The sequence below is a fragment of the Sphaerodactylus townsendi genome, linkage group LG08, assembly GCF_021028975.2.
Source record: "Sphaerodactylus townsendi isolate TG3544 linkage group LG08, MPM_Stown_v2.3, whole genome shotgun sequence".
NCBI lineage: Eukaryota > Metazoa > Chordata > Lepidosauria > Squamata > Sphaerodactylidae > Sphaerodactylus > Sphaerodactylus townsendi.
In genome coordinates, this window is record NC_059432.1 from 109,055,238 (window position 1) to 109,069,286 (window position 14,049).

General features: G+C 39.1%; 1 protein-coding gene across 1 annotated transcript in view; it reads right to left on the bottom strand.

Annotated features, from left to right (window-relative positions):
- Nucleotides 1-14,049, bottom strand: part of LOC125437762 (cytochrome P450 2J5-like) — a 45,620-nt gene that overhangs the window by 14,415 nt on the left and 17,156 nt on the right. Inside the window, exons 4-6 of the mRNA XM_048505710.1 lie at nt 13,228-13,388; nt 3,078-3,254; nt 1,423-1,564 (exon numbers count right to left, since the gene is read on the bottom strand). Of these exons, the coding sequence (XP_048361667.1) occupies nt 1,423-1,564; nt 3,078-3,254; nt 13,228-13,388 (480 nt within the window). The remainder of the gene's footprint in view (nt 1-1,422; nt 1,565-3,077; nt 3,255-13,227; nt 13,389-14,049) is intronic.

The following is a 14,049-nucleotide window of genomic DNA, read 5'->3' on the forward strand; positions in this document are numbered from 1 at the left end:
GACCAACCGCTGAGTGTGCCCCCTCCCCTCTGCCCTATATGGGTCCCTTAACATCAATGGGACCCACTGTTTCCCCCTCCTCCTTTCATTGGGAGGGCTTAAGTAAGGGTTTTTCATGGGATACCAATGTTAGGAAACAACCGCTGTTTTAAATGGGATTAATTTCACAGTTATGGAGCTTGGATATTAATCATAATTATTTATTCACTCCTCCAGTGATAATTGTATTGATGATGATTTTATGTGTGATGTTTTATGTTGTACACCACCCAGAGCCCTTCGGGGATAGGGCGGTATACCGAATAAGTAAGTAAGTAAGTAAGTAAGTAAGTAAGTAAGTAAGTAAGTAAGTAAGTAAGTAAGTAAGTAAGTAAGTAAGTAAGTAAGTAAGTAAGTAAGTAAGTAAGTAAGTAAGTAAGTAAGTAAAAGACTATGTGTTATGTAGATAAATGAAATGAAAGAGATGTTAATTCCCATGGTATAATTTATTTCTTAGTTCATTTAATACTATTGTATCTTGCCTTAATTTCAGATGACGCAGAACAGCAACATAATTCACCCTTCATCCATTTTCTCTTTGGTGAAAGAAAGTGACTGGCGCAAGATTACCCAGTGAGATTTAAGGTAACCCAACTAGTAATTATTTGAACTTGGGTTCAATTCTTCATTCTAGCTTGGCCCTTTAACCATTACATCAGATTTGCTCTCTCAGATGGAAATCAAACTTTTAAATGGTTTTTCTGAGTCATGTACTATGCAATTCGATTGGGGACTGAAGCTGCATCGGAAGTGGCAGAAGTGTTGTGCTGGCACCTATACCACTGACACCATGCAAAGTGGTGTCAGGGTTACCATGGTTACCATGGCAACAGGGTGCTGTGGTGCAGGAACCAAGAAGTGTTCATCTGTGCTGTTGCTCCTCCACTGCAGGAGCCTGAACTGGCATTCCCAGGGGCAGAATCTACTTTAGTTTGTTTCGAAAGAACTTTTTGCCTGAGAACTTTTGCCCTTCCTCAGTGGCACATACTTATGCCACCAAAAGGGGGGCATGAGTCTTGTTCACCTATGGACTTTTACAGAAGAGAAAGGAGTTTCTCCTGTTCCCCTGGCATCCATGCCACTGAATGCCTCTTTGGAAGCATCATGGTGGTGCCATCCCCAATTGCCACTCTACCACCACCCTGCTTTGGATTTGGCTGCCCATCTTTCTAAAATTACAATAGTAAACCCATCTATTTTACCCTATTATGATGAAATTTACTTAGCATCTTGGGATTTTTTTGAGTATCATGTAATTCTCATAGCACTATCCTCTGCAGGCTTACTCAAAAATGTATACTACAGTATTCATTGGTTCTTCTTCCCAGTTAAGAATGGAAAACATAAAAGGAATTGGATAAACTATTTAGTAAACTATTTTACCTTGGATGTCTGGGTGATTGGCCATGAGCAGCAATGCCCACCGCAAAGTCAGGGTTGCAGTTTCCGATCCTGCCATGAAGAACTCAAAAATAATCTGAGTCAGATTGTCTTCATTGTAAGTAGAGTTGGGGTCATTCTTGCTCTGTTGTTGACAGTTAAAAAGTGAGATATTGTCAACAAATTCTAAGCCTTTTGACTCAAAAGCCATTGGGAAAAGGCTCTACAAAATGTACTGAGGAAACATCTAATCAGTTGCAACCATACCGAACATCACATTCTACTAGGAACCTCCAAGTGCCATGAGTCTGACCCATGGGTCTGTGAAAAGTTTGTTAGCCGAAGTAAATCACTCCAGCAAACAGACTGAGTAGCAAAGCTAATAATCCAAATCAAATATATTCTTATGAAATTAAATCTTTACAAAATAAAATATCCATCCATTGATGAACAAAATATTCACCATCTATGGCGCATTCCATTTCTTAACTATGCAAGACCTAATGTGTCTTTGTCAGAGGTCCTTTTAAGGCAATTTCATACGTAAAGACTAAAACAGTTAATGTATATATGAATTGTCAGTGATCCAGGCTCATTGTCAGTGATCCAGCCATTCTTTTCAGGCATTTTTTAAAAAAATGCGGCAGAATCATTGAGTGGTTCCAAGGAAATCTCTTAGAAAAGACAAGTTTGCAATTTCCATTAAATAGTGACTTGGGCCCCTTCCACAAATGCAGAATAATCCATTTTCAATTCACTTTCACAACTGTTTGCAAGTGTATTTTGCTATTCTGCACAGCTGCAAAGTGCACTGAAAGTGGATTGAAAGGGCATTATTCTGCATATACAGAAGGGACTTTGGTTAGGTTATTCACTGGGCTTTTTCAGGGACTATGTTATATATTATTTGGCTCAGGTAAACCTGTTTTCTTTTTAACAACCTGCAGGCTTTTAAGAGTGTTTTTGAGACAAATGATACACACACATTCTTCATCTGAAAAAGCAAAGTACATATTATAAAAGAGTGCAAAATGGAAGTATGACATGTAATATAAAACACTTATCCACAAATGACCACAAATAGCAAACAATTTACAATCATTTATAAAATGTTGTTCACAGTATCATTAATTGTCAATAACATAAAGCACATTGTAATTTTGTACACAACCCAAATAATATTATTTGCATTGTAGATACAATGTTGATGCATTGTTACAACTCTGTAAACTGCACTGTTCCACACTTTGTACATTGTCTCTTTGGTTGGAAAGGCTTCCCCCTCTACTTTGGGAAGAGAAAGAAAAGTAGTTTGTAAACTGTTTGGGACTCCTTACAGGAGAGGAAGGTGGGATATAAATCCAAACTCAATTACTTCTTATTTGTTTTAGATTGCTTTGAAATCTTAAGGCAATGCTTGGAAAATGATACCTCTTCAGATGAATCAGTCTGATTTCCACCAATTCTACAAAACACCTGTGTGATACAAATGGGCTAAAATTTCTCAGCTGCACAGGAGATCTCCATTCAATCTTTTAAACCCAGCACTAATGCATCAAAATAGGGATTCAGTTTTCCAAGAACACAGTTTGAATTTACTGTCATTGTTTTCCTTTTTATTGAGTGTACCTGTATTCAGGTAGAAGGTGGGTACTTACTTGCTGCATCTGTAATAGATAGAAATCAATGAAATCCTGTGGCTCATAGACAGCATCACGTCCCTTATGCTTTTCTATCTCCTTTCTTGCAAATGAAAACATAGCCTCTGCATATGATAAGGCCTTCTTTGGAGGCCCTGGAACACGTTTCATGAGCCATGGGAAAACTTCAAAAAACTAAGGAAGAATAAAAGCAAACTTCTATCAGTACTCATTCTGTAATAGGGTCATAATGCAGAGGCAGAATATGGAAAACCACCTCTGAATGTCTCTTGTCTTGAAAACCCTATGTGGTCACCAGAACTCAGCTGTGACTTAATGGCAAAAAAAGGTTATGATGGAGTGATTCAGGAAAGAATGACGATGAACTGACTCCAAAGATTCATCAGTGGAAGATGCTGCCAATGGAAGATGCTGCAGATATTTCCCACTTTCCCTCCTTCCCAGGACAATTTATATCTCTGGTTCAGGACTTGCATGAAGTAATACCCATGTGATTGGGAGTCTGCGGTGGAAGGGAGATGAGGTGATAGATTATCCTTTTCTCTGTCCTCCATCTGTTAATATATTCAGAATCTGAGGTACTCAGCCTGTTAGACTGTAAATATACCAATGGGTTATGGGCCCAGATAAACGGGTTATAGGGCCCATATTAACAAGTCATGGTGCCAGTTTATGGCAAGTTCAGACTGTGCTGCAGAACCTGAAGAGGTTTTTTCCATTTAATAAGTTTTATTGGCATAAAATCAGAATAACAATTTCAATAAAAAATAGAAATATGATTAAGAACACTTTAAAATAACCATACATAAGAATTTAGGCACAGCCTCTAAAATCACATTGTTCTCGCTATTTAAAAGAAATATTTTTTTGTAAATCGCTTATCTTGGCTTGGCTTATTAAAAAGGGGACTAAAATACTGGTTCTTGCAGACCCGTATAAAGGGGCAATATAATATAACATGCCAAACAGACTATCTGAAGAGTTAAAGTTGTTGCCACAGATCTCCCAGAGATAAAGGCTGATGATATGCAATTAACTAATTAGTTAGTTAGTTAATTAATTAGTTAGTTAGTTAGTTAGTTAGTTAGTTAGTTAATTAATTAACCTGACAAAAGTACTGAGGTTATTAAGTACTATGTGTATGTGCTTAAACTACCAGAGTGAAATGGCTAGCTCACAAATAATGAATGAGATACTGAAATTCAAAATCTTATTGGCAAAAACTTTTCGTAATGAAGAACAAGATTGAATCTCACACTGGATGCAAAACGATAAATCTGCTTACAGAGACATTTACCCACATAAACTATGAAGATCAAACACACTAAGGTGGATTCTGCATGGGCCCATGGACTGGTGGGGCTTGACTGTACATGACACCGGTGCACTTCAGGGGCCATTCACACATTTCTGTGCATGCGGCCCCTGAGCTGCCATGGCCCGTGGAGGCACCAGATGCTCTAGAAGAACATGCAAAGCTCAGTACTTTATTTTTAAGTTTGTCACCAAGTTATGCAAATATAATTACTCCCTTGGACACACAGCTTGCACTAACATTTCAAGCATCTGAAGAGATCTTATCACAGGCTGAATGGAGACGAGCTCTGGCGAAATGTCTTTCTATCAGGAATTTGCTCAAAATTTGCTCAAAAGCTATCTATGGTAGATTCCACATGGCACAAATATTACATCTTCAGAACATTTTTCACAGGTCTCTCCCCCTGAATTGAAGATGCTTCCAAGTGAACATAACAAACAGTAGAAGATTTACATTCCTCCCTGCCATCCTTTCACTGTAGCTGCTACCACTTCAGGAAGAACCTTCAGAAAGAATCTGCTCACCTGCCATTTTGTGCAGTTCGCCCAGCACAATGTATGCAGATTATGTGAACATCCACCATTTCACAAGTCCCCCAAGCATGTTTTCTCCTTGTGGCAGTGAGTATGATTGTGATTTCACTCATGGAGCTGCAGCAATACGTTCATTATTGCCTAGCCATTGCAGTAAAGTCCCCCCCTTTCTTTTTTATTTTGTGTACTGAAGATGGGAAGCTATACAGGTGCAGCCAATTGGATTGTGCTGAAATTGGTGTGGTTGTGAAGGTTCGTTTCTTTATGCCTTTGCAGCTATGCATGTGTTGTTATCAAAAAAATTTAAAAAGTGAAGTTTATTCCTGCATAGGTGCAAAAACAGCCTGAATTGTTTTCATGGACTCAAATAGCTTTGTTAATGCATAAACAGGAAAGCAAGTTCACTTATAATGACTGCAACCCATAATAAATATTCTGTGTGGAATCATACGTTGATTCGTATGAGAAAGTAGTGGCCTCTCCCTCTGTGGAACAACAGTGGAACAACTGAACAGCCACAGGGCAGAACAAAAGGTGGAGCTCTGTTGCAAAGGCTTTGCAATTGTTGGGCCACTTTGAAACCAGAGTTCTGTAACAAATGTGGCCACAAGTAGGCAGCACATCCTTGCAAACTGAGAGAGCAAACTCACAAAGGAGAGTTTTAAATGAGGAGTTTCTGAGAGAAATGTTTTCAACCAATTCTAAAAAAAGAAAAAATTACAATGTACAAAAACTACAATATAGATTTGGTAGAATCCATTCATGTATGTCATATGAAAAAATATGCAGGCTCAGGAGGAGATATGAAAGGGGGGAAAAATCCACCAGTGGTTCCATATTCTTCTAGGGAGGAGGGGGCATAAACTGGTCAAGTAAGAAGCAGGCTATGATAGCATTAACCAGTACCAAAGCTGAATATATATTAGCAGCACACAGTGGTTAAGAAATGCAGTGGCTAGACGAGCTACTGATAAACCTAGGGATAGATGTATCACAGCCCATAGAAGAATAGGAGAACAATCAGAGCAGTAGATCCTGTCTAAGAGAGAAGATGCAAATATGTGCATCAGGGACATTGGCATAAAGTATCACCTAGTAAGACAGCTGCACAGAGACGAAGTTATGAAGCTGATAAACAATTGCAAATGTTCTGAAGAATTCGATTAGAACATCTAAGAGAGAAGATAAATGTGATACACTGAGTCAAGACTCATCAAGAAAGGGTGTAGTGGGGCCTGAGGGAGGGCAAAATCCTGATGAAATAAGCAATGCAGGTGCAATGAAGATATTTAATAAACTGCATGATTTGTTAGAAACAAACACAGCAACACTCAAAGAAGTAAACAAGACAATAAACATAAGTGATGCTACTACAAAAAACCTTAAAGATGATGTAAAAGGAATTAAACACAAATGAGATGAGTTGGACCAAAAGGTTTTACATTTGGAAGAGGAGACTGAAAAACTCCAAGACCGTATTGCCATTCCGGAATACAGGCAAGAAGAACATTCTTAATGTCTTAGATCAATCCCAGAAGTGGAAGGACAGGATATTACTTACTTACCATAAAATTGATCCAGCTAGTGGATATAAAACCTGAGATAATTGAAGGAGAAATAGAGAAGGCCTTTCATATAAATTCAACTTATGCAAAACAAAAGAAGTTACCAAGAGACTGTATTGTCCAGTTCGTCCAATTGTATCAGGGATAGGATAATAAAGGTCCACTTTGCAAACAATGTGATCATAGAGTGTACAAAGATCATAATTCTAAAAGAGGTCCCATATAGATTGCTGAGAAACAGAAGAGAGTACAAGCACTTGATTGTACTACTGGCAAAGGTGGGTGTTCCATTTAAATGGGAATTACCAGAAGGAGTTTCTTTCAGTTTTACAGGCAACAGATTTAGAATTCTGGAAAATTTGAAAGCAGGGCAATTTAATCCATTTGCACTAAGGATTTAGAGGATGGGTGTGTGCCCGAAGACCTTTTAAGATCCCAGTGCAATAGTATTTACATGGAAAAAAAGTTTGGTATATAGATGGAAAAGACAACACAAAAACTACAGGAATTTTGTGAAATCAATTTGAATAAGGGAACAGATCTAAATCTTTAACTTCATCACGGGCCCTACCTATTCCCTCCCTTCTCGGTGGCCTTTAGGTCGGGCACCTGTTTTTAACAACTTCGTTAAGCTATTTTTGCTATTTTAATTTATTCTGTTGTGAGAAACTGCTGCTAATGTTTTAATGGGTTATGTTTTATGCTGTTGATTTGCAGTCCTAGAATACAGCCATGTCGTGAGCCGCCTCGAGCCCTTCAGGGATGAGGCGGCCTATAAGTTAAATAGATAGATAGATAGATAGATAGATAGATAGATAGATAGATAGATAGATAGATAGATAGATAGATAGATAGATAGATAGATAGATAGATAGATAGATAGATAGATAGATAGATAGATAGATAGATAGATAGATAGATAGATAGATAGATAGATAGATAGATAGATAGATATTAGATATTAGATAGATAGATATTTATAGCCTTTATAGTGTTTATAAAGAATATTTATAGAATATTTATAGCCTTTATAGTGTTTATAAAGGCTTTTTTAATACAGCAGAACAATTTAAACAACTTGACACAACAGAAAATGCAGAATATTTTGAACTTGATCACAGAAAAAGACTTTCAAAATATCCAAATAACAATCAATGCTCACTACAAAGGAAATTGAAAGAAATTTGAGTTTTGCAAAACAGAAAGCTTTTGAATGGGCCAACAAACCAGGGAAAATGTCAGCTGCAAATCCCAGGAAGATGAAAGAGAACAGATTTATTACTAAACTACAATGGAAAGGTGGTTTAACCAACAATAAACAAATAATTAAAAAGGCATTTTAAAATTATTATTTAAACAATTTGAAAGCAATATATCAAAGGATAAACAAAGGCCCCTTCCACACGGGCTTGTGATACCCACTGGTATAAAATATATAGGTGGAGCCCTGGGACCATTTGCACACTTCCATGCGGGCAGCCCTGGAGCTGCCATGGTCCGAGGAGGGGCCTTCACATGGAGATGCTTCCGTTTTGTTTGTAAACTTCCCTTCCCCTGTGGAGCTCTGCAGGGACTGGGGAACACGCCCCCTTGACCATGGCAATGCCTCGGGGAAGGAGGCATGTCCCCTCATTCCTGCAGAAAACTACAGGGGAAGGGAGGGTAAGTTTACAAACAAAATGGAGGCATCTTAAAGCAGTGCCTCCAATCCAATGCCATTTGCATGGCACCGGCAGGCAGATGCTGTTTCCTTGCCAGTTTTGGGGGGAAACACAGTGCTGCCTCAATGGAGACTGGATGAAAGAAGCTGGAGTCAATGAGGAGATATGGGAGAAGAGATTACAAAGAATGAACTTACTGTTTGTTTGATAAATCTATGAAGAAAATACAGGGGGGAGGGGGAAAAAGGAGAAAATGTATTGTTTGAAAACGAATGAAGAAAAGTATTAATATAAAATGGAATATTCTAATGATACAATAAAAATTTATTTTAAAAAAGAGGCAGGAGAACAGCATTTCCCCGCCAGTTTCAGGGAAAAAACACAGCATTGCCTCAATGGAGAGGCTACAGCCATACGAACAGAGCCCCTGAAATGGTGTTTTTACTGTTCCATGGGGTGCTGGTTTTGGCCCATACAGAGTGGGCTTAATTGAACAATATTTAGTAAAGTAAAAATTGCCAATATTAGCAAAAGAACAAAAAGAAATATCAAATTATCCAATTTCAGCAATAGAGCTAGTAGAAGCCAAAAAAAAGTGAAATTAAACAAATCTCCGGAACCAGATGGATTGCCAGCTATCTACTGTAAAGCTTTTACAGATGGAACCACCCCTAGCAACAATGAATGAGATTTTACTATCTGGGAAGCTTCCAGAATCCTGGAGAGAGGCATATATTACATTAATCTCAGAAGAAGACAAGGACACAACTGATGTTACAAACTACAGACCAATTTCACTCTTAAACAATGACTATACAATATTTGCTGCAATTTTAGCAAGAAGATGACAGGGAATACTAAGAACATTTATTCATGAAGATCAAAGTGGTCTCCTGCCTAATAGAGACTTCAGAGAAAATGTTAGAACAATTTTAGATGCAGTGGAGTATTATGAGGAAAACACAGACAAACAAGTTGCATTATTTTTGTGGGGGGGGGGGGGGGGGGAATGCCGAGAAGGCATTTGATAATGTTTCCTGGAATTTAATGTTAAAGGTATTTTAAAACATGTATTTTGGAAATAACTTCCTGAAAGGGATACAGGCAATTTATACTGAACCAAATGCCAAAATAATTGTAAATGGAAAATGAGAAATGCGAGATTTTTAAAGGAACAAGACAAGAATGTCCACTTTCACCATTGGTTTTTATACTTACATTAGAAATCTTAAACAGAAGTATTAGAGGTGATGATCAAATAAGAAGTATGTGCGTAAACAATCCTACAAACTGAGAGACTTTATTTTTTATTTATTTATTATTTATTATTTAAATTTTTTATACCGCCCCATCCGCGGGGATGGGCCGCCCCATCCGCAGGGGCTCTGGACTTTGTGGATTACACAGTAATAATATTAGAAGATCCAGTGCAAAATGTGGAAAGATTGTTAAATAGAATACATGAACTTGGTGATCTGGCAGGGTTCAAGTTAAACAAGACTAAAAGAATGGCAGGATTCGAGACTTAAATGAAAACGGCACATTGGATTATGATAACTTTATAAGAAGGACTAACAGTGAAAAAATGTAGATAATAATTATAAGCACGGAGTTAGATTTATGCTTGGATTCTAAGTGAGGTAACTGGAAGTCACCATATATTATGGGCAGGTGTTTGTGCAGGTGTTTTTTCTTTTAAGAACATAAGAGCCTGCTGGATCAGACCAGAGTCCATCTAGTCCAGCACTCTGCTACTCGCAGTGGCCCAACAGGTGCCAATGGGAGCTCACATGCAGACTGTGAAAGCAATGGCCTTCTGCTGCTGCTGGTGCTCCCGAGCACCTGGTTTGCTAAGGCATTTAAAATCTCAGATCAAAGAGGATCAAGATTGGTAGCCATAGATCGACTTCTCCTCCATCAATCTGTCCAAGCCCTTTTTAAAGCTATCCAGGTTAGTAGCCATCACCACCTCCTGTGGCAGCATATTCCAAACACCAATCACATGTTGCGTGAAGAAATGTTTCCTTTTATTAGTTCTAATTCTTCCCCCAGCATTTTTAGTGTATGCCCCCTGGTTCTAGTATTGTGAGAAATAGAGAAAAATTTATCTCTGTCAACATTTTTTACCCCGTGCATAATTTTATAGACTTCAATCATATCCCCCCTCAGACGTCTCCTCTCCAAACTAAAGAGTCCCAAACGCTGCAGCCTCTTCTCATAAGGAAGGTGCTCCAGTCCCTCAATCATCCTTGTTGCCCTTCTCTGCACTTTTTCTATCTCTTCAATATCCTTTTTGAGATGTGGCGACCAGAACTGAACACAGTACTCCAAGTGCGGTTGCACCACTTCTTTATATAAGGGCATGACAATCTTTGCAGTTTTATTATCAATTCCTTTCCTAATTATCCCCAGCATAGAGTTTGTCTTTTTCACAGCTGCCATGCATTGAGTTGACATTCCCATGGAACTATCAACTAAGATGCCCAAATCCCTTTCCTGGTCTGTGACTGATAGCACTGACCCCTGTAGGGTGCATGTGAAGTTTGGATTTTTTGCCCCTATGTGCATCACTTTACATTTTGCTCCATTGAACTGCATTTGCCATTTCTTAGCCCACTCACCTAATTTATCAAGGTCCACTTGGAGCTCTTCGCAATCCTTTGTGGTTCTCACCACCCTACCTAATTTGGTATCATCTGCAAACTTGGCCACCATGCTACCCACCCCTACTTCCAGGTCAATTATGAATAAGTTATAGAGCACTGGTCCCAAAACGGATCCTTGGGGGACACCACTCCCTACATCTCTCCATTGTGAGAACTTCCCATTTACACCCACCCTTTGCTTCCTGTTTCTCAACCAGTTTTGAATCCATCGGAGGACTTCCCCTCTTATCCCTTGATTGCTGAGTTTTCTCAATAGTCTCTGGTGAGGAACTTTGTCAAAAGCCTTTTGGAAATGCAAGTAGACAATGTCCACTGGTTCCCCCTTATCCACATGTCTGTTTACACCCTCAAAGAACTCTATAAGTTTGTAAGACAGGACTTGCCTCTGCAAAAGCCATGCTGATTCTTCCACAGCAGGTCTTGCTTTTCTACATGTTTTATAATTTTATCTTTAATGATAGATTCTACTAATTTACCAGGAACAGTAAATAGACCCTTTTTTAAAGATTGGTGTGACATTGGCCATCTTCCAGTCTTTAGGGATGGAGGCTGATTTCAGGGATAAGTTGCATATTAAAGTGAGAAGATCAGCAATTTCATGCTTGAGCTCTTTAAGAGCTCTTGGGTGAATGCAATCTGGGCCAGGGGATTGGGTAGCATTTTTTTTCAGACTTCAGACTGCTCTGACTCTATTCCATTTATGTGTAGACTGACACTCTCAGGGAAAAGTTCATTCCCACCTCGTTTTCATACCTCCATTCAATTGCATGACTCTTTTTCATCTTGCAACTATGAGGTCAGGATACAGATCATGTATCTCCTTCCATCCTAGTTTATTAGAATAGATTAGGAAACTGTATTTACTCTATCCTATCCAGAAAAGGAATTCCTACAATAAATGAAATATATTAGTTAGAATAGGATCTGAATAAGTTTTTTTCGTGGCAAACATGGAAATTGGACAGGCTTTGCTGCACTCTGTAACCCTGTGCAGTCAGCTAAATTACCAGATCAGGTGTGTATTAGGGCAAGACACCTAGGTTCGAAATATAAAAATACCATCAGTGGCACTCTGCAAATGGGAAAAGGAGCAATTTCTTCCCCCTTCACTACTCACTGCAGCCTCTTGACCAATGTGACTTGTGCAGAGTAGGTTTTCCTCAGAATACAAAAGTACAACAATTTGCTCAAGAATGGCGAGCCACCGAAGGACTGAAGTACTTAACAATTAACTGCTTCAACAATGACTCCTTCCACACGGGCCTGTGAAACGGTGGCCCACCGGTATAAACGATACTGATGGAGCCCTGGGACTATTTGCAAGCTTCCGTGTGGGTGGCTCCAGAGCTGCCGTGGCCCATGGAGATGCCATTGCATGATGACGCCTCTGATTTGTTGTAAACTTAGCTTCCGTTCCCCTTCAGTGTTTTGCAGGGATCAGGGGATACATTCCCATGGCCATGGCAACACCTCAGGGGGTCAGAGGCCAGGAGGCGTGGCCCTACAGAGCTCTGCAGAGGAAGGGAAGTTTACAAACAAAACAGAGGCACCTAAAAGCGGCTCCTCCAACCTTGTGCTGTTTGCACGGCACCAGCTGGGAAATGCTGTTTCCCAAAAGTCTCGTTCATTAAATGAGGCTGGAAAACAGCGTATCCCCACCAGTTTCAGGGGAAATGCACAGCGATGCCTCAATGCAGAGACAGTGACCATGGAAACAGCACCCCTGGAATAATGTTTTTGCCATTCCATGGGGCTCTGTTTTTGGCCTGTGCAGAGGGGGTTAAAGTGAACAATGTCTACAGTTGGGCTTTGATACATACCATGTCCCTTCAGCATCAATAACACATCAACATTTGTGTCATATACACAAGAAATGGCCAAATACACTAGGGTTGCCAAACTCAAGGTGAGTCTGGAGATATCCTATATTTGCAATTCATTTCCAGACCTATTGACATCATTTCACCTTACCAAAAAAGCAACTTTTGAAGCTGGACTCTTTGGCATTTTACCCCAATTGACATCTCTCCCAAAATTCTGCCCTTCCCATGCCCTGCCCCAAAATCTCCAGGCTCAGCCTGGCCTATGTGAACAAAACGAGACATAGATTTACACTTGCTGTATCAGCTAAACACTCTGAATGACTCACATCACAAATAACTTTCAGCCAGCAGAGGTACAGTGTAAAACAATATTGCTGAAATCCAAATCTTTCTGCAATTCATCATCAAATTGAATATCTTCTCATCCTGACAGAACTAATTCAAATAGTAACGTTTGAATCAATCAATGAATACATGAAATTCCTCTGTGTTCCTGGTCACGCGATTATCTTAAAACTGGAAGGAAAGGAAATGTAGGACATAATTGTCTGAACTAATAGGAAAGAAAAAAAATGACTTACACCTTGCCAGAAGCTACCCAAAAACGAAAATATGTAGTCACCGCCTTCCACCCACTCGAGGAATTGTTTATCTTCCACCGAAAACCGGTATCCAAAAGCCACAGCACAGATCACATTGGTGACTGAATTTCTGATGGAGATTGATGGGTCAAATGGATGCCCTGCAAATAAAGTTTGTTGCAAAATCTTTTTGATCTGGCAATACTGAGATTGGATTTCATAGTGGAGTTAGATAGCAGAATGTGACATCTTTAAAAGCGTAATGGTGGTTTTATCTATTAAAAAACATTTTAAATTTCCAAGGTTATTTTCCAAAATGTACAGCATATACAAATACCCGAGCAGAGCAGTTTTAATAAAAAGTCATTCTGAAAAGACATCAAGAGACCCAAGGTCTTTACTTCTTCTTTAAGGCCTTCGAAAATAATGATTTTTGCACAACAAATAGATTTTTGCACACTTGGACCATCCTTCCAGTGAAAAGAGTTTCGGAAAGTAATCATGTTGGTCTGCAGAGAAGAGCTAATTTGAGTCCAGTAACTTCTTAGACAAACATGTTGATGAAGTGAGATTTGGCTCTTGAAGGCTCATACTGATAATCTGGTTGGTCTCTAAGGTGTTACTGAATTCCAATCTATGTTTCCAGTGAAATATCGGGACAAAAATCATCAAGTGTGCTGCCACTTCAACTTCATCCCTTCAACTATATTTTCCTCACAGATTGTTTCCAGATGGTGTCTGTTTCCACAACTAATTTTTAAATTATGTTTAAACTGGGACTGCGCATCTGGGTGTACTCAGTATTACGCACAACCTTTCCAA